The 15921-nt window shown below is 45.4% G+C and overlaps 1 protein-coding gene across 1 annotated transcript; it reads left to right on the top strand.

Moving 5' to 3' along the window:
* Positions 1-11799: 11799 nt before the first annotated feature.
* LOC123104198 (calcineurin subunit B) lies at positions 11800-15171 on the top strand. Its single transcript, XM_044525960.1, has 6 exons — positions 11800-12055; positions 12151-12275; positions 12990-13086; positions 13224-13333; positions 13841-13915; positions 14767-15171. The coding sequence occupies exons 1-6, from the start codon at positions 11986-11988 to the stop codon at positions 14815-14817; spliced, it is 528 nt and encodes a 175-aa protein (XP_044381895.1). The 5' UTR covers positions 11800-11985; the 3' UTR covers positions 14818-15171.
* Positions 15172-15921: the final 750 nt, after the last annotated feature.

The following is a 15921-nucleotide window of genomic DNA, read 5'->3' as shown; positions in this document are numbered from 1 at the left end:
ATGGAACCTGTGTGTAAGCGTCCTTACAAGCTCGGACCTGAAGAGTTGAAGGAGCTGAAGAAGCAACTCAATATTCAAGAAAGTATGGGTCTCATCCGGCCTAGTTCTTCTCCGTGGGGTTGTGGTGTTCTTTTTGTGAAGAAGAAAGATGGAACGGACCGACTTTGTGTTGATTACCGTCCATTGAACAAGAAGACCATCAAGAACAAATATCCACTTCCCAACATCAATGAGCTGTTCGAACAACTCAAAGGTGCCCAAGTATTCTCCAAGCTTGATCTTCGTATGGGTTATCATCAGATTCGAATCCGTGAGCAAGATATTCCCAAGACGGCTTTCAGGACAAGCTATGGTTCATATGAATACACTGTCATGTCTTTTGGCCTCGTCAACGCTCCTCCGACGTTCTCTCGCATGATGAACTTCATCTTCAACGCCTACACCAATGACTTCGTTTTGGTCTATCTCGACGACATTCTGGTTTTCTCGAAGAACAAGGAAGATCATGCCAAGCACTTGCGTTTGGTACTCGATAAGCTGAGGGAACACCAGTTCTACGCCAAGTTCTCCAAGTGCGAATTTTGGCTCGATGAGGTTCTTTATCTTGGTCATATCATCTCTGCCAAGGGCATTGCGGTGAATCCTGAGAAGGTGTCTGCAATTGTGAATTGGGAACCTCCTCAGAACGTGAAGCAACTCCGTAGCTTCCTCGGTCTCGCAAGCTATTGTCGAAGATTCGTTGAAAACTTTTCTAAGATCGCGAAGCCTCTCTCAAATCTTCTCCAGAAGCACGTCAAGTACGTTTGGTCTCCGGAGTGTGACATTGCTTTCAACACTTTGAAAGAGAAATTGATCACTGCTCCAGTTCTGACTCCGCCTGATGAATCCAAGCCGTACGAGGTCTTTTGTGATGCCTCTCTCCAAGGTCTTGGCGCAGTGTTGATGCAAGAGAAGAAAGTTGTTGCTTATACCTCTCGCCAGTTGAAGCCCAATGAGAAGAACTACCCCACTCATGATCTCGAGTTGGCGGCAGTTGTGCATGCTCTTTTGACTTGGAGACATCTCTTATTGGGAAGAAAAGTGGACATTTTCACTGACCACAAGAGTCTCAAGTACATCTTCACTCAGCCTAATCTCAACCTCAGGCAAACTCGATGGGTCGAAATGATTCAAGAGTATAATCCGAGTATCGAGTATACTCCAGGCAAGGCCAATGTGATTGCTGACGCATTGAGCAGAAAGGCTTATTGCAACAGTCTGATTCTCAAGCCTTATCAACCCGAGCTTTGTGAAGCTTTCCGCAAACTTAATCTGCAAGTTGTTCCTCAAGGTTTCCTCGCCAACCTTCAAGTCTCTCCTACCTTGGAAGACCAGATTCGCCAAGCTCAGCTTCTTGATGCTATGGTGAAAAAGGTGAAGATTGGGATTGCCAAGAGTCAACCCAAGTACAAGTGCTACCGCCTTGATGACAAGGATACTCTCTTCTTCGAGGATCGTATTGTTGTGCCCAAAGGTGACCTCCGTAAAGTGATCATGAACGAGGCTCACAATTCTCTCCTCTCCATCCACCCTGGGAGCACGAAGATGTATCAGGACCTCAAGCAGGCTTATTGGTGGACTCGAATGAAGCGCGAGATTGCTCAATTCGTGAATGAGTGTGATGTCTGCAGAAGAGTGAAGGCAGAACACCAAAGGCCAGCTGGTCTCCTCCAACCTCTTGCCATTCCAGAATGGAAGTTTGACCACATTGAAATGGACTTCGTGACTGGGTTTCCAAAGTCCAAGCGTGGCAATGATGCTATATTCGTTGTCATCGACAAACTCACTAAAGTGGCTCACTTTCTGCCTATCAAAGAGTCAATCACTGCAGCTCAATTGGCGGAACTCTATACCTCTCGAATTGTCTCTCTGCACGGTATTCCACAAGTGATCTCTTCAGACCGTGGCAGCATCTTTACCTCCAAGTTTTGGGATTCTTTTCAGAAGGCCATGGGCACCAACATCCGCTTCAGCACAGCTTTCCATCCTCAAACTAGCGGTCAAGTCGAGCGTGTCAACCAGATTCTTGAAGATATGCTCAGGGCTTGTGTGATCTCCTTCGGCATGAAGTGGGAGGATTGTCTTCCTTATGCTGAATTCTCCTACAACAACAGTTTTCAAGCAAGTTCGGGCAAGGCCCCATTTGAAATTCTGTATGGCAGGAAGTGCCGTACCCCTCTCAACTGGTCTGAAACCGGTGAACGTCAGCTTCTCGGAAATGACTTAATCACAGAGGCAGAGGAAATGTGCAAAGTCATTCGAGATAACCTCAAAGCAGCCCAATCCCGCCAGAAGAGCTACTATGATAGTAAGCACCGTGATTTGGCTTTCGAGATCGGAGATCATGTTTACCTCCGCGTCTCTCCTATGAAAGGTACTCGTCGCTTCGGTATCAAAGGGAAGCTTGCCCCCAGATACGTGGGACCTTTCAAGATTGTCAGCAAGAGAGGCGATCTCGCCTATCAACTCGAGCTTCCTTCAAACTTTGCAAATGTTCATGATGTGTTCCATGTCTCTCAGCTCCGAAAGTGCTTCAAGACTCCTGACCGCACCGTCAACTTCGAGGACATTGAGCTCCAAGAAGATCTCTCTTATCGTGAGCACCCAGTTGCTATTCTTGAAGAGACTGAACGCAAGACTCGCAACAAGTCAATCAAATTCCTCAAAGTCAAGTGGTCACACCATTCCGACCGTGAAGCTACCTGGGAACGCGAGGATCACCTCCGTTCTGAGTACCCCGCGTTCTTTCAGTCCTAGATCTCGGGACGAGATCCTTTCGTAGTGGTGGAGTGTTGTAACACCCCGGATGTTATTTACCCAATATGTACTCCAACTCTTGCCGTTTCCGGCCTTAAGTTATTTTATTTTCTCGGGTTCGGGTTTTTGTCTCCGTGTGTTGTTATCGTTGTCATGCATCTCATATCATGTCATTATGTGCATTGCATTTGCATACGTGTTCATCTCATGCATTCGAGCATTTTCCCCGTTGTCCGTTTTGCATTCCGGCGCTTCGTTCTCCTCCAGTGGTCATTTCTACCTTTCTTTCATGTGTGGGGATTAAACATTTCCGGATTGGACCGAGACTTGCCAAGAGGCCTTGGTTTACTACCGGTAGACCGCCTATCAAGTTTCATACCATTTGGACTTCGTTTGATGCTCCAACGGTTAACCGAGGGACCGAAAAGGCTTCGTGTGTGTTGCAGCCCAACACCCCTCCAAGTTGGCCCAAAACCTTCTCCATCTTCTAGAGCGTTCGATCACGATCGCGTGGCGAAAAACCGCACCTTATTTGGACTCTCCTAGCTCCCTCTATGTCTATTTAAAGACCCCCTCCGAAATCTTCTTCTCCTTCCTCCCGAAAACCCTAGATCTGATCCTCTGCGCGCCGGACATTGTCTGCCGGCGCCGGACATGCCGCCGCCAGCCACCCCCGCGCCGCCACGTGTCAGCGCCGCCGCCACTCCCGCCGAGGCCCGCACGGCCCGTAGCCGGCACCCGAGGGCCCGAGTCGGCGCGCCTGCCTCCTTCGTCCGCGCCGCGCCAGGAGCTCCTCGCCGCCCTTCGTCAGCTCCGGCGGCCGGACCACCTCGCCGCCCCTCGCCCCAACTCCGATGACCGGGCCGCCGCACCCCTCGCCAGCCGGCGCCGCCCGAGGCCACGCCGGCGACCGCGCCCGAGGCTCCGGCCACCACCAACTCCGGCCCGCGCCTCCTCGCTCCGCCCCGGGCTTCTTCTCCTTCCCCGGTGACCTCAACTCCGGCGAACAGTGTTTCCGGTCAGCGCCTTAAAGTCCATGCAGATCTGGATCCAAAAATCTCGAGGGTTGACTTTCTCCCGAAACCCTAGTTCATTTTGCCCTGTTCATCATGCCGTAACATTGCATCCGTAGCTCCGTTTTTGGCATATAGCATATCAAAATGTTCTTCTCAGAGAGTACATCATTTCATTCCATTGCATCATTTTCATTTGAGTTCATCTTGATGCCCGAAACGATGTTAGAAGAGTGCTACTTGAGATAATTGTCAGATCTGCTGCTCCATGTAGATATTTGTCATTTTTCCATGATTATTGTGTGCATGATCTGCCCTTGAGCTCTACATATATTTTGTTTAAGGGTTTTGCCATCTTTCCAGAGGTGCAACCCATGTATTTTTGTGATGTGTGTGGTGACTAGCACAAGCTTGCAAAGTGAGGCACTTAGTAATGCTGATTTCACGGACTTGGCATTTCCACTAAGTCCTTGACCTGTTTATCTCATATGGCCATATGTTCATGTTGTTTCCTAGTTATCCGTGCCTTTTTTGAGGATGATCAGTAAGGATGTTTTGTTAATCTTGTAGTGCTCTATCCATCCATCTCTTTGTTTGCAATCATTGAGCACCCTAGCTTGAGTCAATAGAGCTCTACTTTTGCTATTTCGTGAATCTGGGCAGATTGTCTACTTGTTAGCGATTTTGTCGATGATGTTGTAGTTGATCCATGCATGCTATGCTATTGTTCTTGCCATGTCTAGCTTGAATTTTGTGTATTCTGATGGATGTATGCTTAGCTTGTCATGACTTGCTCTGTAGTGAGTGCATCGAGCTCGTAAACATGCCTACTTGATATCTGTTTCAGCATGTTCCAGTTTTCACTAAGTCTGAGAACTGATTATGTTTTTGCCATGTTCACATGCTTGCAATTGTATTTTCTGATACCTTTTGGCTCAAGGTCACTGAGGGACTTTTGTTAAGCTCTTTGAGTAGCTCCATGCCATGTTTTACTTTGCCATGTTCAGGTCCTGTAGCATGTAGTTTTGTTGCTCCGAAGAGTGCTATCTGATCTGAAATTCCAGACAAGTGTTAATTTCACTAAGTCTGAAATCTGTTTACCATATGCATTTTTGCCATGCTTGTTTGAACCTGTTAATGGATGAATTGGCCGTAGCTCAGTGCCAGACTTTTGTTAAGCATCATGAATGCATCCCTGCCATGTATTTTGTTTCCATGTTTGGGTGCTGTAGCATGTTCATCTTGTTGCATTTAGATGGCTACTTGCTGTAAATCGCAGAACGTGGTCATATTTGAATTGCTTGCCATTTCCAAACCGTAACTCCGATTCCGGCGTTCTTTATATCGTTTTCAAGCGATTTCATCTCATCTTTCCAGTGACACACTTGGATTTCCAATTTGAGGCCAGGTTCATGCATTCCTTGTCAAATCTTGCATATGCATCCCGCATAGCATACCATCCTTGCATCATATTGTTTGATCCTTGCACGCGGTTGATGGTGTCCTTGTTGCTTGTTTGTCTTGTTTGGGTAGAGCCGGGAGGCGAGTTCGCTAACGAGGAGCCCGTTGAGTTTGCTTTCGAGGATCCAGTCAACTCCGACAACTTTGCAGGCAAGATGATCATACCCTCGAAATCACTACTATCTTTGCTTTGCTAGATGCTCGCTCTTTTGCTATGCCATGCTACGATGCCTACCACTTGCTTTCAAGCCTCCCAAATTGCCATGTCAAACCTCTAACCCACCATGTCCTAGCAAACCGTTGATTGGCTATGTTACCGCTTTGCTCAGCCCCTCTTATAGCGTTGCTAGTTGCAGGTGAAGATTGGAGACCGTTCCTTGTTGGAACATTTATTTACTTGTTGGGATATCATTATATTGCCATGTTATCTTAATGCATCTATATACTTGGTAAAGGGTGGAAGTCTCGGCCTCTCGCCTAGTGTTTTGTTCCACTCTTGCCGCCCTAGTTTCCGTCATATCGGTGTTATGTTCCCGGATTTTGCGTTCCTTACGCGGTTGGGTTATAATGGGAACCCCTTGATAGTTCGCCTTGATTAAAGCTTTTCCAGCAATGCCAACCTTGGTTTTACCATTTGCCACCTAGCCTCTTTTTCCCTTGGGTTTCCGGAGCCCGAGGGTCATCTTATTTTAGCCCCCCCCCCCCGGGCCAATGCTCCTCTGAGTGTTGGTCCAACCGAGCGATGTCCGGGGCTACCAGGGGCAACTCTGGGCTGGCCTACCCGACGTCTGGCTCATCTGAGTGTGCCCTGAGAACGAGATATGTGCAGCTCCTATCGGGATTTGTCGGCACATTCGGGCGGTGTTGCTGGTCTTGTTTTAACCTGTCGAAGTGTTTTGAAGAACCGAGATACCGAGTCTGATCGGAACGTCTCGGGAGGAGGTCTATTCCTTCGTTGACCATGAGAGCTTGTCATGGGCTAAGTTGGGACTCCCCTGCAGGGATTTGAACTTTTGAAAGCCGTGCCCGCGGTTATGGGCAGATGGGAATTTGTTAATGTCCGATTATAGATAACTTGAACCTTAACTTAATTAAAATGAATCAACAGCGTGAGTTACCGTGATGGCCTCTTCTTGGCGGAGTCCGGGAAGTGGACACGGTGTTGGAGTAATGTTTATGCAGGTTGTCCTCTAGTTTCTCACTCGCGCTTTGCCTCCTCTTCTCGCTCTCTTTTACGAACAGGATAGCCACCACATATGCTAGTCGCTTGCTGCAGCTCCACACTTTTACCTTACCTTACCTATAAGCTTAAATAGTCTTGATCGCGAGGGTGCGAGATTGCTGAGTCCTTGTGGCTCACAGATTACTATTACACCAGATGCAGGGCCTGATGATTCCGCTCCAGGTGACACGCTCGAGCTCAAGTGGGAGTTCGACGAGGACTCTCAACGATACTATGTTTCTTTTCCTGATGATCAGTAGTGGTGCCAGTTGGGGGTGATCGGGACCGTGTCGCATGTTGGGTTATCTTTTATTTTGGCGCCGTAGTCGGGCCATGAGTGTTTGGATGATGTAATGTTATTTATGTACTTGATTGACATGGCGAGTGTAAGCCAACTATGTTATCTCCCCTTTTATTACCTATATTACATGGGATGTTGTGATGATTGCCTAACTTGCGACATATGCCTTCAATGCGATTATGTCTTTAAGTCGTGCCTCGACATGTGGGAGCTATAGTCGCATCGAGGGTGTTACATCATGTTACTTGACCATGACGAACCTGCGAACTACGAGGAAGCGATGATGAGCCCAGATTCCGCAAAATGGCTTGAGACCATGAAATCTGAGATGGGATCCATGTATGAGAACAAAGTGTGGACTTTGGTAGACTTTCCCGATGATCGGCAAGCCATAGAGAATATATGAATCTTCAAGAAGAAGACTGACGCTGACCGTAATGTTACTGTCTACAAAGCTCGACTTGTTGCGAAAGGTTTTCGACAAATTCAAGGAGTTGACTACGATGATACCTTCTCACCCGTAGCGATGCTTAACTCTGTCCGAATCATATTAGCAATTGTCGCATTTTATGATTATGAAATTTGGCAAATGGATACCAAAATTGCATTCCTTAATGGATATCTTGAAGAAGAGTTGTATATGATGCAACCAGAAGGTTTTGTCAATCCTAAAGGTGCTAACAAAGTGTTCAAGCTCCAGTGATCCATTTATGGACTGGTGCAAACATCTCGGAGTTGGAATATACACTTTGATAGTGTGATTAAAGAATATGGCTTTATACAGACTTTTGGATAAGCCTGTATTTACAAGAAAGTGAGTGGGAGCTCTGTAGCATTTCTAATATTATATGTGGATGACATATTGTTAATTGGAAATAATACAGAATTTCTAGATAACATAAGAGGATACTTGAATAAGAATTTTTCAATGAAAGACCTCGGTGAAGCTGCTTATATATTGGGCATCAAGATCTATAGAGATAGATCAAGACGCTTAATTGGACTTTCAAAAAGCACATACCTTGATAAAGTTTTGAAGAAGTTCAAAATGGATCAGTCGTAGAAAGGGTTCTTGCCTGTGTTACAAGGTGTGAAGTTGAGTCAGACTCAATGCTTGACCACTGCAGAAGATAGAGAGAAAATGAGGGTCATTCCCTATGCCTCAGCCATAGGTTCTATCTTGTATGAAATGCTGTGTACCAGACCTGATGTGTGCCTTGCTATAAGTTTAGCAGGGAGGTACCAAAGTAATCCAGGAGTGGATCACTGGACATCGGTCAAGAACATCCTAAAATACCTAAAAAGAACTAAGGATATGTTTCTCGTTTATGGAGGTGACAAAGAGCTTGTCGTAAATGGTTACGTTGATGCAAGTTTTGACACTGATCCGGATAACTCTAAGTCACAAACCGGATACGTATTTATATTGAATGGTGGAGCTATCAGTTGGTACAGTTCCAAGAAGAGCGTCGTGGTGGGATCTATGTGTGAAGCGGAGTACATAGCTGCTTCATGAAGAAGTCTGGATTAAGGAATTCATATCCGATCTAGGTGTAATACCTAGTGCATCGGGTCCAATGAAAATCTTTTGTGACAATACTGGAGCAATTGCCTTGGCGAAGGAATCCAGATTTCACAAAGAACTAAACACATCAAGAGACGCTTCAATTCCATCCACGATCAAGTCAAGGAGGGAGACATAGAGATTTGCAAGATACATACGGATCTGAATGTTGTAGCCCGTTGACTAAGCCTCTTCCACGAGCAAAACATGATCAGCACCAAGACTCCATGGGTGTTAGAATCATTACTATGTAATCTAGATTATTGACTCTAGTTTAAGTGGGAGACTAAAGGAAATATGCCCTAGAGGCAATAATAAAGTTGTTATTTATATTTCCTTACATCATGATAAATGTTTATTATTCATGCTAGAATTGTAATAACCAGAAACTTAGTACATGTGTGAATACATAGACAAATAGAGTGTCCCTAGTATGCCTCTACTAGACTAGCTCGTTAATCAAAGATGGTTAAGTTTCCTGACCATAGACATGTGTTGTCATTTGATGAACGGGATCACATCATTAGAGAATGATGTGATGGACAAGACCCATCCGTTAACTTAGCATTATGATTGTTTAGTTTTATTGCTATTTCTTTCTTCATAACTTATACATATTCCTCTGACTATGAGATTATGCAACTCCCGAATACCGGAGGAACACTTTGTGTGCTATCAAATGTCACAACGTAATTGGATGATTCTAAAGATGCTCTACAGGTGTCTCTGAAGGTGTTTGTTGAGTTGTCATAGATCGAGATTATAATTTGTCACTCCGTGTATCGGAGAGGTATCTCTGGGCCCTCTCGGTAATGCACATCACTATAAGCCCTGCAAGCAATGTGACTAATGAGTTAGTTACGGGATGATGCATTACGGAACGAGTAAAGAGACTTGCCGGTAACGAGATTGAACTAGGTATGATGATACCGACGATCGAATCTCGGGCAAGTAACATACCGATGACAAAGGGAATAATGTATGTTGTTATGTGGTTTGACCGATAAAGATCTTCGTAGAATATGTAGGAACTAATGTGAGCATCCAGGTTCCGCTATTGGTTATTGACCGGAGATTTGTCTTGGTCATGTGTACATAGTTCTCAAACCTGTAGGGTCCGCACGCTTAACGTTCGATGACAATTTGTATTATGAGTTATGTGTTTTTGATGACCGAAGTTTGTTTAGAGTCCCAGATAAGATCATGGACATGACAAGGAGTCTCGAAATGGCCGAGAGGCAAAGATTCATATATTGGAAGGTTGTATTCGGACATCAAAATGGTTCCGAGTGATTTGAGTATTTTTTCGGAGTACCGAGGGGTTACCGGAACCCCCTCCCCCCCCCCCCCGGGGGGGGGGGGATATTGGGCCTACATGGGCCATAGGGGAGAGGGGAGGTAGCCCACAAGGGGTGGCCGCGCCCCCTCCCTATAGGGAGTCCGAATTGGACTAGGGAAGGGGGCGCCCCCTTTCCTTCTCCTCTTCCTCTCCCTTCCCTCTTTCCACCCTTCGGAAAAGGAAAGGGAGTCCAACTAGGATTGGGAGTCCTAGTTGGACTCCCCCCTTTGGCGCGCCCCTAGGTCGGTCGCCTCCTCCCCTCCTCCTTTATATGCGGGGGTGGGGACGCCCCAAAGGCACATCAATTGTTCCTCGACCATGTGCGGTGCCCCCCTCCACAGTTTACCACCTCGGTCATATTGTCATAGTGCTTAGGAGAAGCCCTGCGCGGATCACATCATCAACACCGTGACCACACCGTCATGCTGACGGAACTCTCCCTCGACCCTCTACTGGATCAAGAGCTCGAGGGGCGTCATCGTGCTGAATGCGTGCTGAACACAGAGGTGCCGTACGTTCGGTACTTGCATTGGTTGGATCACGAAGACGTTTGACTACATCAACCGCGTTAACATAACGCTTCCGCTTTTGGTTTACGAGGGTACATGGACAGACTCTCCCGTCTCGTTGATATGCTTCTCCTAGATAGATCTTGCATGATCGTAGGATTTTTTTGAATTACTACATTCCCCAACATTGGGGAGCTCAGAGAAGAGATGATCAAGTCACCAAGCCGGACTCCTACCAAGATTCGCACTAGCCCAAGATGGTATCCATACTTTAAGGTGAGCACTGACAGTTGTACTTCATGGCTTGATATACCTGTATTGATCAAGGTGAGCACTAACATAATCTTGTATTGCCATTTCAGGATTGCATTGGGGCAATAGATGGTGCTCATGTCACCGCCAGAGTGCCGAGGTCACAAGCTGCAACATACATAGGAAGGAAGCACTACACAAGCCAGAATGTGCTTGCTACTGTTGACTTCGATATGAAGTTCACCTATGTGCTGGCTGGCTGGGAAGGATCAACACATGATGCTAACATTCTCAGTGACAACATGATTCATCTTGATGGCATCAACATCCCCGATGGAAAGTTCTACCTAAGAGATGCTGGTTATGCATGTCGGCAAGGTATTCTTCCACCCTTCAAGAAACCAGGTACCATCTGAACGAGTTCGCTGGTAGGAACTATCCTAGGACTCCACAAGAGCTGTTTAATCTCAGACACTCCAGCCTTAGAGTTACTGTTAAGAGGGCCTTTGGAGCTCTGGAGAACAGGTTTAAGATCTAGATCAGAATCCATTCCCCACTTTTCCCACTTAGGTTAAGCTTGTTCTTGTTGGTTGCATTCTGCATAACTGGATCCTGCAATGGGATTGTGATGAACTTGTGCCTGAGGAGGAAGATGTGACTCCTGATGATGTTGTGAGCTTAGGCCATGGTGTGGAGGCATTTGACAATGAAGCCTGGAAGAACAAAAAGCTGAAGTGGGCATAAGCAATGTGAGATAATGGAGGTCAGACAAGGATCTAAAGAAGAAAAAGAAGAAGAGCAAGAGCAGGAGTAGAAGAAAAGGAAAAAACAACAACAATAGAAGAGGAAGAGGAATAACTAGCAGCATCATCAGAAGTGGAAGAGCAAGATGAAGAGAATGGACTTCCATCTAGTTAGCATCGATGATGGACTTTCCCCTATTCAGCCATATGGTTCTTAATAATGTGTTCTGTTATTCGATATAGCTAGGGTGAACCGTAGTTTGTTTCGTAGCTAGGAGTGAAACTGTTCAGATCGTGCGTGGTAAGGTCACCACTAATGAGAAGTGGTGACAACCTCTTATGCAGGTTGCAACCAAACAACGTGTCATATGTGTGCCTAATACAATATGGCCAACCAAACGACAGGTGAAAATTAGTTTCCTCATGCACCTAACCTATATGCGAGCAACCAAACTACATACCGATGGTGGTTTATATGTTGTTTTTTCTTAGCCATACCCATATGAGAAATATACGCCATGCAGCCAAAATCAATGCGAGCAATCAAATACGCCCCATATCAATAAATCCAGGTTCTTCTCCAAATGCGCTGAAAACTGCCTAACAAACGTTCGCAGATGCATTTTCTGTGGCGAACGTTCGCCAGATAAGCCCATTCATACAGAAAAAACCGACCCGAAATTTCGCAATCCCCTTCCTTCCTCCCACTCCTAACTGACACAGCGAGGGAGAGAGCGGAGGGCGAGTCGTCGTCGGAGCAGATCGACCGGGTAGGCCTCCCGGCGATGGGGAACGCGTCGTCGATGCTGACGCAGTACGACATCGAGGAGGTGCAGGAGCACTGCAGCTACCTATGTATGTCATCGATCCCCATCGATACCCTTTTCGATTTGGCGGTGATTTGATCGATTCCTGAGTCTTTTTTTGCCCCCAAATCGAACGAATCCAAGTCTCGCAGCAGGAGATCGTGTCGCTGTACGAGCGATTTTGCCAGCTCGACCGCAGCGCCAAGGGCTTCGTCGCCGAGGACGAGTTCCTCTCCATCCCGGAGTACTCCACCAACCCGCTCTCCCAGGTCCGTCCCCCCTCCTCCTCCTCTCGTGGTGACGGCGAATTTCCTTCTCCGGCTTGCTTTGTCCCTTCCGTGCCAGCTCCAGCTGACTTATTGACTCTACTAGTGCGTGCAAACGAAGCAGATCCATCTTGTTCTTGTGTGCTGTCCTTGGCATTACACACACTGCTTTCCTAGTTTTGTTGTATACAATTCTGTCCACAGAGATGTACTAGTACTGATTGGAACATCACTTGGAATTCCTCAGCAAGTAAGCATAATATAATGGGGGAAAACTAATTAGATTTCCACACTCCATCAAGGAGCTAGGTGTATCTGAAAATTGTATGCCAATTGCCTCACAGAACCTGTATGCAATCCATCGGCATAGGAAGTTTTACCATGGTTTAACACATGTGGAGCCTGAATATCTCTATGAAAGGAAGCATCTTCCACATCCGGTTGGAAAAGGCTCTAGCTATCTTTGATTGGATACCAATGGAATCATATTTTTCTGTAAACAAAGACTTACCAAAGTTCAAAGACTGGTATAATATGCTTTTGGCAAGTAAAACTTATCATAGACTACAAAAATCTCCTTATAGATCATTGCTACTGAAGATTTGTAGTTTGTTTTTCTTCCACAGTAATGATCTCCGTTGATTAATACAATCCTTTTATTCGAAAAAAAATATAGACGTGGGACTGATTTTGAGCTTTCATTTCTTCTATTTGCAGAGGTTGCTACGTATGGTTGATGGATTGAACTTCAAGGAATTTGTTTCTTTTCTCTCTACCTTCAGCGCAAGGGCCAGCCTTCAGCAAAAGATTGAGTGTAATGCTCGTCATGTTTCTTTTCCTCCTTTTTGCCATCTATCTTGAAAGGAGTATATGTTGGCTTGGGTCTCTCTGATCCTTATGATGACTAATTTGCTTGTCCAGTGTTGATTTGGTCTGTGTTTCATTGAGCAGTTATATTTAAGGTGTATGACATTGATGGCAAGGGGAAAGTAAGCTTCAAGGACCTGGTGGAGGTTTTACGGGACCTAACGGGCTCATCCATGTCAGAGCAACAAAGAGAGGTTCTCATTTGATTCAATCCTGTATTTCATTGCATAGTACACTTACTAAATCAACAGGAACAAATGTGACTGTTCCCTTGTTTCCTCTTCAAACAATTAGTATCCTGCCATCATAAACACATCAAGTGAATGAAGGGGGCCCTGACACTAAATTGTAGGTTCCTTCATAGCAGCAAATGCTCAGAGTAGCTTCCTTCGCAGTGCAAAATTTTAAGTTGATAGTACACAGTTGAGGAGAGCCCTTTACCATTAGATAAAAAATATAGTTTGTGTGGAACCCATCCTTATATTATAAAAGCTAAACAATATCCAGATTTTATGATATTTGTACATCCACAAGACTTAGCCTGAGATCAGTATTGTCTCTGAATATTCGTAGGGAATAGTTTCAGTATTGCTTTTGTTTTAACATGTCAGTATTGCTTTGCATAATGCATAATGTTTTGTTCAAGCTTATGTACAGCAGTACAATCTCAAATTAACACGATTTGAATTGATGCCTTTCAGCAAGTACTAACAAAGGTGTTGGAAGAAGCTGGGTACACACGGGATTCCACTCTATCATTAGAAGATTTTGTAACGGTACAAAGCTAAACATTGCTTACCTTTCTTATCATAGCTGTAATGCTATGGCAAATTCATCTGAATTGAAAAAAGCATAGTTTTTGTGTTTAGATTCATCTGACTTCTATCATTTATGCCACTAGTTGTGTCCCACTACTCAGTTTTGCCACTAGAAGTTTAACCTGCTAAAAAATGCCATCACTCATTTAGGCGCTTGCTAAAAAATGCCACTAGACACCATTACTGTCAGCTCAAAGCCCGTATAACAGGTTATATGACCAAAATACCCATGGACCCGCGTTTCAGCTCTCCCTCTATCTCAGTATGATTAAGTGTGGGTCCCACTCGATCCCGGACATCGTTCTTATTTTCCTTTAATATTATTTGCCTGCTTACTCCTGAAAAGTGGGGCCAACACTTGTCTTGTGAGATAGATGGAGCTGACATGTGGGTCTAGGGGTATTTTGGTCATATGACATGGTCAACAGGTTTGGCCTGACAGAATGGTGTCTAATGACATTTTTGAGCGAACATCTAACAGAACAATGGCATTTTTTAGGTCTCTAATGGCATTTTTGAGCAAGCGTCTCAAAGAACGATGTCATTTTTGAGCAGTTGTAACTTCTAATGGCAAAACTGAGTAGTGGAACACAACTAGTGGCATAAATGGTTAAAAGCTTTTGTGGTAAGATTCATCTGAATTGAAGAAAAGCATAGCTTTTGCGGTTGTAGTATTATCCAGTGTGTCTACCAGTACTCATATGTAAACTATATTTACAGTTCTACGGCATTTCTTGATTGTATATTGCTCTTGTTCTGTACTGCTGATGGTGAAGCGAAACTAAACTACTATTGTGACGTGGTTCCAGATCATCGACCACCCTGGCCTGAAGATGGAGGTGGAAGTGCCCATCGACTAGTGAAGGGAGGATGCAGATTTCAGCAGATGAGGATGCAGCAAGCTCTCTGTCAGCTGAAAACAAGTGTCCATTGCCAATAGACCGCGCGACAGAATAGAATGGGATCTCACTGTTTTGAGTTCTTGTGTACCTGTCCGCATACATGCCCAAATGCAGTGCCAGTTTAGTCATTTTTTCTTTCTGTTTTCGAGGGGATTAATTAATGCAGTGTCAATGTAGAGTGGATCTTGTTACAGTTTCCAGACTTTGAAAACGTTCCAAACTTAAAATTGTTTATGGGGTTGCAGCTGTCCACTCCACGGGAGGCCAGTATTTATGCTGAAGATTATGATCTAATTCTTGGGTTCATGTGAACTACAGGTATTTGTAAGTTGGCGAAAATTCATATATAAAATTCTAAAAACTGTGAGAAAAATTGTGCATGACAAGCACCTTGTTCTTCCTCGGCTTGGAAAGAAGCCCACTTGTGAGCATGCCTAGTATACAAGAAATGAGCATTTATTTTGAGGGGTAAGAAATGAGCAAGTAAATCCTACTGGTCAATAGGTATGATGCCATGGATCCTATAGATGCTTAGAGAGTTTGTGATGCCCACCGACACTTGGATGGGATTCTCCCAGGCCATATAAATAGTGACTTATTCTTTTGTCTGAGCCGAATTGTAAACTTGTTGCACCAGGGTCGTGCCGTGTTTGACTATTGTAGTCATGCTGGCGCAATATTTACCTTTTATATATCCTTTGATATAGAAAGCATTAATAGTGTCGGCATCCTGGAAACGGGGTCCCCAGACTTGTCTGCCTGCGGTCCATGGCGTGGCTCCGCCAGCGGCCTCATATGACTTATCTTTATCAGCAAACACTCAAGACTCATCTTTATCAGCAACACTCAAGACTCTTGCGAGGCGGACGACGCAAGGCCTCCTTGGGGCAGCCTCATCAGGCTGGCTCGCGAGGGGCGGAGAGATCAAGGCAAGGGGCACCTCGCGAGGTCCCTGTGACGCAAGCCATGACGACCAAGGCCAGGCGGGCGCCAACGCGCGCAGTGTGACGCAAGCCATGACGACCAAGGCCAGGCGGGCACCAGGCGAGCGCCAGCGCGTGC

The sequence above is a fragment of the Triticum aestivum genome, chromosome 5A, assembly GCF_018294505.1.
Source record: "Triticum aestivum cultivar Chinese Spring chromosome 5A, IWGSC CS RefSeq v2.1, whole genome shotgun sequence".
In the NCBI taxonomy this organism is placed as follows: domain Eukaryota; kingdom Viridiplantae; phylum Streptophyta; class Magnoliopsida; order Poales; family Poaceae; genus Triticum; species Triticum aestivum.
Note: the sequence above shows the minus strand (reverse complement) of the source record. Positions and strands in the feature narration are given on the sequence as shown.

Excerpts from the sequence above, each read along its gene's own strand:
- LOC123104198 (XM_044525960.1), top strand. The coding sequence starts at position 11,986 with ATGGGGAACGCGTCGTCGATGCTGACGCAGTACGACATCGAGGAGGTG. Across the intron at positions 12,056-12,150 it reads GGAGCACTGCAGCTACCTAT|TCTCGCAGCAGGAGATCGTG; the intron begins GTATGTCATCGA and ends AACGAATCCAAG. Across the intron at positions 13,334-13,840 it reads TGTCAGAGCAACAAAGAGAG|CAAGTACTAACAAAGGTGTT; the intron begins GTTCTCATTTGA and ends GATGCCTTTCAG.